Source organism: Etheostoma cragini, chromosome 6 (assembly GCF_013103735.1).
Source record: "Etheostoma cragini isolate CJK2018 chromosome 6, CSU_Ecrag_1.0, whole genome shotgun sequence".
In the NCBI taxonomy this organism is placed as follows: Eukaryota; Metazoa; Chordata; class Actinopteri; order Perciformes; family Percidae; genus Etheostoma; species Etheostoma cragini.
Genome location: NC_048412.1, coordinates 3477542 through 3492781, shown reverse-complemented (window position 1 = coordinate 3492781; position 15240 = coordinate 3477542). Strand labels below are relative to the sequence as shown.

At 39.3% G+C, this 15240-nt stretch overlaps 1 protein-coding gene and 1 long non-coding RNA gene across 8 annotated transcripts in view; one reads left to right on the top strand and one right to left on the bottom strand.

Annotated features, from left to right (window-relative positions):
* The first annotated feature begins 2064 nt into the window (after positions 1-2064).
* The window catches only part of LOC117946140 (protein spire homolog 1-like), a 55295-nt gene continuing 42119 nt past the window's right edge, over positions 2065-15240 (top strand). For 5 of the 7 annotated variants that reach the window (XM_034874027.1, XM_034874024.1, XM_034874023.1 and 2 more), the window contains exons 1-2: positions 2065-2691; positions 7481-7509. In XM_034874027.1, coding sequence (XP_034729918.1) covers positions 2316-2691; positions 7481-7509 — 405 coding nt within the window. In that variant the 5' untranslated portion in view covers positions 2065-2315. The remainder of the gene's footprint in view (positions 2692-7480; positions 7510-15240) is intronic. The other 2 variants (XM_034874026.1, XM_034874025.1) reach the window with 1 other exon arrangement.
* The window catches only part of LOC117946171, a 2651-nt gene continuing 2186 nt past the window's right edge, over positions 14776-15240 (bottom strand). Inside the window, exon 3 of the long non-coding RNA XR_004656981.1 lies at positions 14776-14786. This is a non-coding gene — a long non-coding RNA (uncharacterized LOC117946171). The remainder of the gene's footprint in view (positions 14787-15240) is intronic.

The following is a 15240-nucleotide window of genomic DNA, read 5'->3' as shown; positions in this document are numbered from 1 at the left end:
CATCAAACGGGTGAAGTGATTAGAAAAAAATATCACTGTATGTATATAACTCCATCTCGGATTTTATTTTGTAGGAACTTTGTGAAGATGTTATATGTTGATGTGCATGTGAGAGGAATAAAGACAGAGATCCTCTGTGAAGCCTCGTGATGACTCATGATCATATGCAGAGCCACAGGCAGTTTTTAAGGACGTTTCCTTTTTTTAAGCTGAAATCATTTAGATTGTACATCGCTACCAGACAGACACTTGGAGGGAAATTGGAGATACCAGCAGCAGAGGGTACCAAAACAGACACTTTAGATGAGATGATATTTGAACGAGTTGGAAGTGTTTTGGTGCATAGCCTACTGTTTATTTATAGGATTTCTGTTAAAGAGTAAGATCCTTTTTTTAAACAACATCTGCGAAATTGCGATCGCTAAAGCCACCGGCCTCCATGTAAATAAACAGTAACTTTATCATCGTGCAATAAACTTCATACAAAGTTGATTATAACAAGCCATTTTGGTGAGTCTTTCCACTTTAAAGTATCAAAAGTACACTTATTCTGACTATTTACCTGATTAGATCAGGTTGGAGATGGGTTGAGTTATGTTGGAAATGATCACGTAAAAAATCTCAAAATACCATTTTTTTGCTTGCATAATCAGTCCTAATTGGAGTACTTATCGGGCAAATTTGGCAATGCCTTGAAAGTAAAAGATGTTATGTTATTTAGAGAAGGACACAAGACTCTTAGTATACATTAAAGTAGCTATATGTAACTTTCAGTTTGTGTTGATTTTAGCAGTCCCTTAGGACAAAAGCTGTAGTGTTTTTTGTCCGTTGTTTTTTTCCAGATTAGCACAACTTTTATGCCTTTCTGTCAGATCTCCAGCAGTCAGATTCACTGTGTTCACTTGGAAGGAACCACTGCACATGGGGAGGCACTTTAATGACATTTTGAACATGTTTAGAGACTAAAAACACATTTAAAACTTGCCCTGTTGAAGCCTGTTGGGTGCTAACTCAAGCAGAGGGATAACACGGTGTAGGCAGCACCTATTGTTTTTGTTTTTCTCTCTACTGACAGACCTTCACATTTCTTAACAACAGAGCGACGTGTTGGAATCAACCGGAATTCTCCTTTAAGGTGCTTTATTGCCCGCTGTATTAGCAAGTTAGCGTTATGGGGAGACTAAATACTTTTTTCCATTACATGGTACCTGCTCCACTCGTGTGGCCTGGCTCCGCCCTCCTACGTTCTTCTGCTTAATTTTCAGGCTAATGGACCAGAGTCTGGTAGGACCGGGCTAATGGACCAGAGTCTGTTAGAACCAGGCTAATGGACCAGAGTCTGGTGGCACCAGGCTAATGGACCAAAGTCTGGTAGGACCAGGCTAATGGAACAGAGTCTGGTAGGACCAAGCTAATGTACCAGAGTCTGGTAGGACCAGGCTAATGGACCAGAGTCTGGTAGGACCAGGCTAGCCTAAGCAGCCATCCACATGGATTCGCTTTCTGGCACAGTAGGCTACTAAACCAGTTACACTACTACTTAAAAAACAGCAACTTTCATTACCTTTACATAATGGAAAGCAATGACAAAGTTACCATAAACACGTGGACAACACACACATTAACATAACCATATCACTATAGTCCAATACACTGGCTTCCTGTCTGTCAAAGGATTGATTTTCCAAATACTGTTGGTTTATAAAGCTCTATGTAAAGCAGTTTGAGATTCCTTGTTGTTGTTAAATGTGCTAAATAAAAAATAAAGCTGAATTGCCACACTGAATTTGAAAAAAATTCAACATAGATTTTGAGGGAAATGCAGAGTTATTATCTGCAATTATTGTCCTTGTCATGTTTGTTTGTATGGTTGTTGTTCCTTATGCTTTGGAAACACAATTGTATGGATTTTGCAAATTGAAATTGAAATTGAAAAAAAAAATAACTTGGAGAGAGAGAGAGAGAGAGAGTGAGAGAGAGAGTGAGAGATCATGTGATAAAAGAGACTGAGACTGGCTTTCTGGGTTGTGATCATAGACCGTATATGGTTGTGATGTGACACACACACACACACGCACACACGCGGCTTCAACCCATTGCTGCTATCACACAGGTCCCACACACCGTCTTCGGACTGCTGCTACCGGGACCTGAACGAGGCGTCAGGCGGGGAAACAAGCCCACGTTGTACCGCTGGCTGCCGCCGCTGCCCCGGAGGAGCAGAGGGCGGGGAAGCATCAATGCCTCCAGGTCCCGTCGCACATACCCTGGATCTGTTCTCGTCATCGGGCCTCCTGCGCTGAGAGAATGAAAGGATGGCCGAGCAGCGATGCGGGGACCACGGTGGGCTGACGGAGGCTGCCGCAGCGACTCACCGGGGTGAGCATCGCAACAAGATGAATCCGACGGAGGAAGCAGCAGTGGAGGGTCTCTCGTTGGAGAAGATACTGGAACTTTATAGCCAGCCCATCAATGAGGAGCAGGCTTGGGCGGTGTGTTATCAGTGCTGCAGGACGCTGGCGAAGGGACATCGGAGCTGGAGAAGCTCCTCCGCCGCCGCCTCCGCGTCTGCCGCCGCCACCTCCGCCGCCGGTGCATCACCCTCCGCGGCTCCGAGAAGGATATCCGGACCGGGGGATGTTAGGATACAGAAAGACGGCTCTGTGAGGGTGGAACACCAGGGCTCTGAAGGTAACGTTACAATATTATGTAAGACTGAGTATACGCCTAAAAGCCACTCCGATCTAGGCCGGGCCATCACTTGCATTCAAATAATGGGACTGAGGTGTTGTGATTGTGTAGCCTAGGCTAAAAGACGTAGCAAAGACATGACATGACGGCAATGTAGCCTTCAAAATCCGATCAACACTTGTAGGCCTATATAAACCCTAATAAACAGTGCCATCATCACTATAAATAAAGCTTTACATTTTTTCCTGATCAGGTGGTTTATTTGTAAGATACCTCCGGATTAGTCCTTTAATCTGCAGGACAACAGCCAGATTTAAGGCTCCATTACACATGACCTGATCACTGATAAACAAAGAGACCCCCTGCTGCTCTCACTTTCATCATACTGTGGTGTTTTCACTCATTTTCCCTGTTCCTCCTCATGAAGGCACGTGTGTGCATCATGTGGTTCCATATCTTATTAAAGGCCTCTCAGCTTGTTTGCCACTTCGGATCCGATCAGTGTTCATTCTGCTTCATCTGATTAAAGCATGTGATTACAAAATGAACTGTGAATGGGCACTGATCGGATTAAAGTGTGTGTAAACACTCGTATCTTTATGGTTTGGTCCTAGCTATATGTGAGACAAGGGAGCCTCTTTTGATTACAGCTATAAATACTGAGCTGCTATAGAAATGGAAGAGTTAGAGCACTTCTACATGACAGTTCTTCTGTTGCCAAGCTGACAATATCCAAGAAAGTGAGGGGAGACAGCGGCAGCATAGCGTAGTCTTTAGGATAAAGAGTGCGTCTGGGGGGCCATGCAGGGCGGTTATAGTGACTTTATTGTGCTTTATGGTAATTTGTGTCTCACATGGGAGAGAGTCACAGTATTTCTGTGGTATTTATCTAGTATCCCTGTTATCTTTAATAGGGTGTCAACTAGGGCTGGGTTCAAATAATCGATTCTCTAAATCAACTTTTGTTTGAATGATGTGAAATTGATTAACAAAATCCCCAAATTGATCTTTTAATATATGCTTTTCACACTTGATGTGTAACCCACAACTACATTTGGGGGGTCAGTTCTTAATTGAAACAGAACCAGGTGCATTATATAAAAATAGTTGAGAGTTGCTTCAAGTTCTCTGAAAATCTCTTATATCCAAGCAAAATTAGTATTGTAACTAAACATTCCCTAACCTAATTGATATCAAGTCAAAAATAAATTTGAATTGGGACCTTTGGGAAATCATCTGGAAATATATATATATATATATATATATATATATATATATATATATATATATATATATATAACAGTTACAACAGTATATACAACAGTTACACAACAGTTACAAACAACACACTGGGACATAGGAACGCATCCAGGGACACTAAAACACAGACAGGAAAAACAAGAGGGAGGGAGACAAAACAACACATGCAGAAACAGACACACACAAACACACACTAACAGACACTCACACAGACAGACACACACACACACACACACACACACACACAGACAGACACAAGACAAGGGACCAGTCATATACGCAAACAAACAAAAAGGCTACAGCACAAACTCACAACATGGACTTTAAAGACTCAAGTGTCCAAAGTCCTTATCGGGGCTCCACCTATGCGAGCCGTGGACAATTTCATAAATGTTATATATTTGACAAAAAAAAAAAAAAGACAACATCCACGGACAAACGGACAAGTGTGAAAAATATATTTGAGTTCTGAGTTTAATGTCAGAATTCTGAGGGAAAAAATATCAGAATTGTGACTTGATTCTCAGAGTTCGGACTTTATTCTCAGAGTTCGGACTTTACACTCAGAACTCAATAATATTTTTCATTTGTGGCCCTAATCGTCTTCCAGAAGTATCAACCAAGATTAAAACCAAACCAGAAAAATGCCATGTGATGTGTGTTGCTATGATCGATGGGTGTGTCTTTGAACAATAACCCAAACACCTTACTGTCTAGTCAGACCAGCCTGGCATGTTCAGGGTTTTTCTGTAATCACATTTAATCACAAACACCGAGTGCAGAGCAGCCTGACTAAATGTCTCTCTATCTATCTCTGTCCATAATGGACCATAAATACCTGGGGGCCGGAGGGACGGGATCTTAACTCAGCTGTACACACACAATACTGAACACTGCTTCGCCTTTGATTTTTAAATGCACCGATGCTTTGTCTAATCAACTTTTACTATCAAATCTGAGAGGCACAGCTGGGATGAGGATGCAGGCTGTGGCCTGGAGTCTATATGCTTAGAATGAATGGGCTATTTTTAGAAGCATGGAAGCATCCATTGGAGAGGGGAGTCCAGGCGTTTTTGCCTTGGCTACTCATGCAACGTCACATCATGCAAAATGTAGTTAGAAAGATCTGAAGCATGCTTTTTGGCATTTATATTTGCAATATATGTGCATGCCATGGTCAATATTTCTTCATTAAGCCATTTCACAGAGGAGCATCTCACAATTTCTCTCACAGCATACACCAAATGTGCACAACATTATACACACTTAGTCTTTTAATGTACACATAAGGCGAGAGACTTTGTCCAATGCAGACTGTATTTTGCGTGTATACATTCAGTTTAGCTGACTATTAAAATTGATTACTCATGTTCTATTTGTGCTCGCCTGCTAATCACATACTCTCAAACGCAACACGTAACGTAAAGTCCGGTGTACAGCTGACTCAACATGTGGATACATTTTTAAATCAAGTCGCTGTTTCTGTTTTGTCAAGTTAGTTGAGCCACCTCACACTCATTCACAATCTTTGCACATGTTTTCAGTGTAAGTAATTCTAGGAGGGTTCTAATTGTACCACTATATTAGTGGTCTAATTCTCTCATCTATTAATTATCTCTCTCCCTGATGCAAGAGCTCAGTTAGACAAACATATTCAGGACTTCTGGAGCTTTTTTCTGCTAAATTGGCTAAGTTAAAAATCCAGACAAGATTAGTTTTAGACCCTGTTGTCAATCTTCGCCTAGTATTCTTTTATTCTGCAGTTCATCCAGGGCACCAGTGGTATTACATCTGAATAGATCATGAAAGCAGGCCAGTTTTAAGACGTGTCTCCATTTTGACGGATAGATTCAATTCCATGGTGGCAACCCTCCCCAAGTTTATAGTATTAGTAAGAAAGCATGGTTGATTATCTGCTCACCCTGTTTAATCCCACTGTGATTAACTGTTCAAACCTGCTGATGTGAGTGAGGTCATGAGATGATGTCAGAGCTGTTGCATTACTGCGTGTTACGATACAAAACAGCCATTTGTTAAGAGGGTCATCTGTTAGCCGGCTGTCTGTTCCTGAAGTAAAAGCTGGGCAGATGGAGCCTGGAGAAACACTCAAGTGGGTCTTTTTTTTTTAAAGAGAGTACAATCATGTAACAGTTTCCTGGAAGGAATCAAGTCATCAGCAGTCACACGCTACTTGAGTAATTAGAAATGAAACAGAACTTTTATTAAAAGTGGTCTAGTTTGCATAATGGGAGCTAGAGCGCAGAGCCCTTTCACTGAAATTAGTTTAACAAGGAAGAGATATGAGATAAGAAACCAACTGTGAATTGGTTTTACTAACAAGTATGGTACATTATTGTTCAAACACTATTAACAGAATGCATCAGTGAGCTACAGTTTGGTTTGGGTTTTGGTTTTTTAATGGAATTTGTTGTCAAAAAGAAAACCGAATAAGACAAGCTGTGTCCTTTAAAGGGCCCATGACCTTTAAGGATGTGCAATAAGTTGATTTTTAATGAATGATTTCAGCTCCTAACAATCTCAAAAACAGAGTAATTGAGAAAAACGATTATTTTGCTCATGACGTTTTGCAAGTCAACTCTTACTTTGTGCTGTGTTCTGAATGGAGAGGAAAAAAAGCTCAAACGGGGAAAGTATAGTAGGGAAATTTCACAGTTCAAGGTCTTTTCACTGTTTGTCTTTTTAACTTCAATAATTACGTCTTTACAAAAGTCAATGAGTCATTGTGTAAAACAATCGTGATTTCATTATTGCACCAAAAATAATTTTGACTGAGATTTTTCACCAGTGACTAAACAAACGTATGACATCATAAAATTTGTTATCTCAGCTGAAATCCCTAATTGTGATTTAAACAGCTGTAGAGAGTGATACACATTAAAATATTATAGATGTTCCGATGATACCAGTATCTGTATCAGCTCCGATACTGCTTAAAACGCTGGTATGGAGTTTATGCACCGATTTGATACCACATAATAAAGCCCTAAAGTAAATCTACGTTAAAGTAGTTTATATTTACGTTCTTTTTCCGTTATGACTGACTGTCAAACTGGATAATAAAAGAAAGTTCTGTGGCATTTCTTGTTTGTGTTTGTTCATGTTTCACAAAGAGTTTAACCCCGATAGAAGTCATGTCACATCCATACAGTGGCTAGGAGTATACAGTCGTTAAAACATAATAAAATATATGACACACTGGTATCGGATCAGTACTCGGTATTGGTAAAATAATGGGATCCGACCATCTCTAAAAAGTATTAAAATGACCAGCCATTGAAACGGATTGAGGCGATGTCCATTTCCCATGATATGTATGTGATATTCAGACATAGAATCTGAAATAATGCATGATCTTTGACATTATTAATGGCTAAGAGCATCATCCTGTTAACTTAACCTTTGCCAGTGATACATTTTAGCACTGCAACGGTACAGTGTAACCTATGTAACTATGCATGTGTGTATGTAAGCTGCTTTATACTAACACTGCTTTCTTGTTTCCCTGCAGGTATATACAGTCCTTGCACAACAACAGAGGTGAGTAACTCCACTGCAGTTCTGCTTTACTTATTGTATTTCATCATCACTAACAGAACGAACAATATCAAATGGACATATTGTCTTGTGTAGTGTCAATGTACCTGCTGTGGTGGTAACTAAGGCACATTAGATCTGGAATAACAGGACTTTTAACCAGAACTTTTTATTTCAAGTATGCTTTACTGTGATTTGGCAATGTTTACTTCAGGTTTTTTGGTGTGCAACCTAGTTATCGGGTCGTAAAAAAAGGTAAAGATATACATGTTTCAAGTGTACGGAAGAGGATTAGGGCCACTGGTGAAAAATATACGTGAGTTCTGACTTTTTTCTCGGAATTCAGATTTTTTTTCGCCCGAATTCTGAGATTAGAGTCAGAATTCTGACTTTTTTTCTCAGAATTCTGAGATTAATGTTTGGCAATGTTTACTTCAGGTTTTTTGGTGAGCAACCTAGTTGCTGGGTGGTAAAAAAAGATAAAGATATACATGTTTTAAATGTACGAAAGAGGATTAGGGCTACTAGTGAAAGATTTATGTGAGTTCTGACTTTTTTCTCAGAATTCTGAGAAAAAAGTCAGAACTCACATACATTTTTCACCATCGGCCCTAATCCTCTTCCGTAAAAATTTGTATTTTGGTGACATGGATGGATTAGTTTGGGTGTAACTAGTTTGTAACCTTTGTAGTTGTTTTTGTTGATTACCTCAAAGTCAGTCAGCCCGTCAATTAAGGATATTAATGAAGGGAAATACAGGGAGACTTAATGGCAGGCATAACCACAACAACAATATTATTATTATTGGTTACAGTAGCTAGTTACAGTAAAAGCCACAACAACAGAGAGAGCATATTAGAGGGGCACTTTGCAGGAATATTTCAAGTGCAACCCGGGACATTCAGTGCTGTGGGTGAAACTGTCATAAGCCATGGCGGTGTAATGTGTTAATCTTCATGCCTGCAATGCAGCTGCTGCGGGTCTCCTGCTGCTTAAACTAATACCTTTAAGAAATAAAGCAACTTTAAATGCATTTTTTTTTCCAAATAGGCAATTGGTTTTCTGGCAGGCAGCACTATTAACATCTATGTTTTTATTTTATTTTATCAGTTTATTTTTCTGGGACAATACAAATAGGCGTTGTTGGCTAATTTGACGTCCCCATCTCGGTTAGGCATTTTAAAATGACACACAGGGTAAAACACTATTAAATAGACATACAAACTAAGAATTGAAGCAGACAAGCAGGCAGTCACAGATACATAAAGCTACGTACATTACATGCATAAAGACGAACGATAAAGCAGACTCAGGCAGCAACCTAGATGGTTAAAAGTTGAAAATGAAAGCCGACAGTCACATAAATACATACAAACTAACAGTAAAAAAAACCAAGCTAAGTTTCCATCCACTTGTCAATCGAATTATCTGAAGTTTTGTAAAGAAAACTCACGCAAATCAAGCTGGTTAAAGTGTGTTTCCATCCAACGGCTTTAAAGCCAATACAACCTGTGTTGATGACGTCACAAGCTGTTTTTGCGCTCAAATTGTTATATCGAATTGATTTGAGACATTTGAAGGTGTTTGGATTCATTTTCGCGCAGAATCGTCGCTCAAGATTCAACAAAAATGATTGTTGTCTACCAAGAAATGATAAACATGGGACAAGTTGTAATAGTGCTTATGTGCCAGCTGATAGCGACATAAGAAAACACAGACACTATCAACACAGTTCTATGATGATGCAGATGCAGCTTGGCTTTTATTGTATTTTTCAGCATTCGAATAGTACAGATTTTTTTACTCAAATAATATTTAACTTTCGGAATTGGGTCCAACCGTCCTAACAGTCCTACAGACATCGAGTGGTATTTGTTGTCTTATCTAACTCTTAGCAAGAAAGCAAATAACTATTCTCTTAACACATGGCATATTTTATTGTCCTTTGCACAGGTACAGGACAGTACAGCTACATGGGAATTATTTGTGCATACATCTCTCAGAATCAAGCTTTGTAAATGTAAGGCAATTAAAGAATTAATCAGAATCAGAATAGACTTGATTACCATGTACAAGGCATTCACTTTGGTGGATGGTGCATACATAAACATAAATCTAGGCTATTAAAAGGAAATAAACAATACATGCAGTGCAGGATGTGCAATGGAAAGGTAGTCCAGGATGTTTGTTACGCCCATTCCCTGGTGTCCCATGCAGCCTCCCCCTCTCTCAGCGTGTTTCTTCACCCAGTCATTTTCTCCCCCAGCCTCGGAGCACCCAGCTGGCCTTTCAGATGAACTATTAGGAAATGTCAGCCAGCAGGGCCTCCTGTTTGATGACAGATCTGGGAGCAGTTTCACATGTAATTAAATGGCCGCGTAGAACTGTCCCTCCCCCACACATTCTCTCCCATCAACTGCGGGTAATTGTTGTGAAAATAGCTTGTGAAATTAGAACAGTGTGGAGGGATTATCTTCTCTGCTTTTGCTTTTTAGGAATATTTTGGCCAGATTTTGTGGATAGAAAAATGTAAGCCTGCAGGGATGTGTTTGGTGTCAGTTACTGTTTGATGAATTAAGCTAATGAATGGTTTTGGTCTGAATGTATTTTGTATCTGGGATGTTGTTGCACATTGACTAAGACTACATCTACTGCACTTTGGTTTAACCCTCATGTTGTCCTCGGGTCAAATTGACCCCTTTTCCTAAATCAATGTTCTTCTTATCCCAAATTACATGATTGATACATGATTGACTTCTTTGGCAAGTACAAATCTCTACTTTCATCAATTTCGGGGTGTCCTTTTCAATTTTATAGCATTTGGAGAAAGAAAATGGAAGTGGTTTGGAAACAGTATTGAGAAAAGTTGACATAGTCCATCCAGTCTGGATGTCCATCAACATATCCACATCCACTGTTGTTTGCAACTGAATGTTTCAAAAACAGTTTGTATGTTCATTACCAAAGGCTCCCGCTTAGACGCAGAGCAAGACATTTCCATTTCAGGACACAGACTAATGGTTGTCCCAGAATACAAGTATTTAGGAATGCACTTAGACTCAAACCTTGCCTTCAAAACCCACATAAAGAGGGTCTGTAATAAAGTAAAGTTTAGTCTGGCCAATTTCAGGTATATCAAAACATCTGCATTCAGCCAGGCCGTCTTTTCATTTACAGCATCACATCAGTGGAACTCGGTACCACCATTAATTAGAGAGTCCCCATCCTATTACTCATTTAAGAGTAATGTTAAGAAATGGATGATTGAAAATCAACACTGTCAACACTGACGCTGGTCCCATCCACCGACAATAACTCTATCATCTATTTTAGAATTTATTTGCTTATCTTATTTATTCGATTGTTGTGATTTAACATTGTAATTTTTAACCTTTTGTCTATTGTATAAATATCTTCATTGTATTATAACTGTTTATTATTTTAGGATGTTTATTATTTTAGGATGCCTAATAACATCTGGCTAGGGGACTGCCGATGAAAACTAGCCTATGGCTAACTCGGGTACGCCTACATTTGCTTTAAATGTTGATCAGTGTACATTGTCCCCTTTTCAAATAAACAAATAAATCAAATAAATCAAACATACATTCCTTTAATTTAAGCCGAAATAAATCCTAATTTCTGCTTTTCTAACTCAAACAAATCATTTATAGGTATAATTTCCTATAAATGAGGTTGAAAAAGTGTTAAATATTGGGACAAAAATGTAAGAAAAAGTTAAAAACATTGATTAAAAAGCCTCAACAAAAGTATTGATGTTCAGTTTTGACGGAAAGACAATACAAGGGTTAAAATCTTTTGCTACATTTCCGAGCCAATAGAACGGAGATATTTGCAATAACAAATGCTGTCTTTTTTGGTTTGAAAACCCCGGGGTTTCGCAGTGATCTGGACGCTCACAAACAGAGACCTTTGGAAATCGATTATTGGTCTTATCGGTTATGTACTGGAGGTCTTTCCGTAACAGTTCCACCTTGTCGTCTGTCCAAGCGAAAAAATCCCTGCTCTTACTTTTCACCATTGTTGTATTTTCTGTACTTTTAAGTCACACAGCCATGATTTTCAACCGCAAAGGAACGTCTTAAAATCTGCTTCCTGTAAATGCCCAGTGTGTGTAAATGATCATGTGATATGCGTGGTCAGGTGTGTTAATATGGAGGGAGATTAGTTCTGCTGCTGGAGCTAAAACTGGATGTGGATGGAGATCGTTTTTGTCTTAAAATGTGAAATGGAAGTGTAGTATTGTAGAAATAGCATGAGGACCTCCTCCTAGTTCATTACAGACAATGTGCAGTAGTTTTCAGGGCGCTCTAGAGTTAAATTGCTGTGTAATAGGGCTGTGATAACAGATGGACAGCAAATAGCTCAAGCACGGACACACACATACACACACAGCCACACACAGTTCACTGTACAAGCAGAGAATTTGAAACTATATAGACAAATCTCTGCTAAGCAGCTTTGCACTAGAAATGAGTTCTCACAATATAGTGTCTGCAACAGACTGGCTGAAAAAACTACTGGCAAGTTTTTTCGGAGCAGCTTGATGCTTGATAGCGTTATATCCTGCGGCAGAGGCATTCTGCTTGCATACAGTGTGGAATTAGCCCAAAGCTGGATGAACAGGAGTGCGTGTGTATAGCTGGCACATGTTATCTGCACATGGCTTCAGACAGCAGGAACTCTAGCAAATGATGTTGCTATGAATGTCAGATGATGCTGTTTTCTTCAGAGCCAACGAACCACGCTCCAGGCTTTATATACATCACAGTAATCACTATTGCTAACTTCACAGGAATTAGGGGTGGGGGCAAAAATCGATACTGCAGAGTATTGGGATATTTACAGTGGCAATACTGTATCGATACACAGGCGCAAAGTATCGATCATTTAATATATATGTGAACAAAAGGTTATAAATTGCAATATTGCGATATATCACAGAATATCTCAATATGTTTTAAATTGCAATAATATCGTATTGTGGCACGATATCACGATACGTATCGTGATATCGTATCGGGAGGCGATGGTGATTCCTAACCCTACGGGAAATGGTTAACATTTGTTGGAAATGTTGTATTATGTCAATCAAATATGATAATTCTACTCTTTAGGGACACATTCCCAACTTTTTATATACTAGCTTTTGCAAGGAATTTGTTGGTGACCCCTTTAGCTGTGCCAGTAGACCCTGCTGGTCCTGTGATGCAGTATAACAAATACATTTGTGGATTATGCTTCATCCCATCTTTCTCTGTCAAAGTTTAACTGTGCATGCTTCATGCTCTCTTTATGTTGGAGCTTTGATGTCTAGAAAGGGATTAGAGTTTAACGTCCCAGTTAGTGTTTAATGTAAACTGAAAATTCAGTCAGGAGACCTGGAAGTGTGTGGCAGGAATAGCATTTTGCCTTTATGCTTCCGGTAAGACATGTGTGTGCATGAAAGATAAATTTATGCAAACATAAAAGGAAGGTGATGCAAAGAAGGTGGAAAAGTGCTCTGGTTTAAGTGTTTCCTCTGCTCTGTATGTGGAGTTCTGTGTACGTCACGTCCACCACACATACCAAAGCAACCGAGCTCAGTCATATGATAGTCAGAGGTCACAACAGCATAGTCAGGCGAAAGAATCTGAGAAAGGAATTTCCTCAGCGTTTGTCTGTGCCTGAGAGGAATAACACACTTAACACAAATGTTATCAATTGTAGTGGACAGATTGATTTAACTATAATGACATTAGTAGGTTTGTTGGATGACAAGTTGTGTATTTTCTATTCTTTTGTGTGATTTCCGCAGTTATATACATCTTGATCTATTTAAATATGTCCCATCTGAAGGAAGGCCCAAACAGATATCTGGATGGACTTGAAAAAGAATATTACTTATTACTTATTTCTCAATTTTAGAGAATTGAAAGGCTATACATTCCCCCAGTCAAACTTTACCCTGTGGTGCTCTTTGATCCTTCTGTATAGATAAAGGTTTTTAGATTGATCATTTAAATAAAATGCATGTTAGTGCTGCCTTTGCCATGGAGAAACATACATGCTCACAACATACTTCAACATCTCCAATCCTTGTAACTTTGGTGATCCCCTAAATTGTCAGCTTGCGCCACCATAGGTCAAAGAATTTACTCATCCAATGAAATATCTCAACATCTACAATATGTATTGGCACAAAATCTATTGCCAATAATCATGGTTCTGGAGATGATAAATTCCACTGACTTTGGTGATCCTCTGACTTTTTTATTTTGGTTTACATTCAAATATCTGAAAATCTATCAGATGGATTGCCCTGAAATGCAGATATTCATGTCCCCCAACAGGATGAATTATAGTCATTTTGGTTATCCAGTTTTTAACACTAGTGCCATTATCAAGAACATTTTTCCTTTTTCCAATACTATTTATGAATAAATACCTGCAAAACTTATGCCATTCTCAGCAGCCTCAGCTGTGCTTTGTGTTCAGTGCTAATTAACAATGTTAGCATGCTAACACACTGAACCAAGATGGTGAAAATAGTAAACATTATACCTGCTAAACCGCAGCCTTTAAGACTTTCCATATTACGATATTATGATATATCCAAAATCTAAGCTGATATCTCGTCTCATATCGCAATATCGATACAACATTGATATATTTCCCAGCCCTAGATGGAGCATTATTGACTTATTACCAGCCAACACAGCAACGCTGGTATTGTTTTAAGCTTGTGAGGGTGTGTCATCATAGCAAAATGTGGTCCTGGAGACACATACAGTACTGTAGAGGAACTAGGCTGGTACAGAGGCAGTTTGCATGCACTTTGCGTGGTGTCTGTCTTGTCATATTTTGTCACCACGATAGTGTCACAGCAAGATGCCGTTATGAAACTGTACAGCTGTGTAGTTAAGATCAAAATGAAGGTTGTGCTTGTTGGTTGAAGATGTACAGGTGAACCTGAATGGGTGCAGAGACTTATGGGCCCTGGCATTAAAAAAGTGTCTCGTATCCAGAATGTTATTACATTTACTGTACACCTGGTATTAATGTGTCTCCAGTGTCCATATTGAGATCATATCGCTCTGTCAAGCTCAAACAACTGTTGCTTTCTTCTTTTCTGTCTGCTCCTTCCGCAGCTATTGGTTATTTTAGAAGCGAGGCGGCCATTTGGCTGCTGCACCGCCGCACGCTTGCCAGGGTTTCACTTGTCTTTTAAATGCGACTTTAGACTGCAACCTATCATGCCCGGAGGCATTAAAGGGCCCCTATTCAGGGCCTGACATTATCTTTTAGAGGCACTTGTCCTTTGGACAGCCTTCATTTTGACAAAAGTCACTTGTCTGGGTAAAGATTTATCATTTTATTAAAAAAACTTTATTGGGTTTTGCTAATGCAGAATTCTAACAAACCCTTGAAAGCATCCAAGCACTATCAACATCAATAAAATTAAGTTTTAAAAGTAGATACAAATGTGTCCCAAGAATAGATTTCCCCTTCAACAAGGAAAAAAGATCTCCAGACTCAATAATACAAAGTAATACTTGTGTATCACTAGAGTAGTGGTGTAAAAAATCAAACTGTCTGACCTTGATGCAGGCTGTAGTGTGGACTGTGGGTCTGTCTAAGTACACTCACCGGCCACTTTATTAGGTACACCTGTCCAACTGCTCGTTAACACTTAATTTCTAAGCAGCCAATCCAATGGCGGCAACTCAGTGC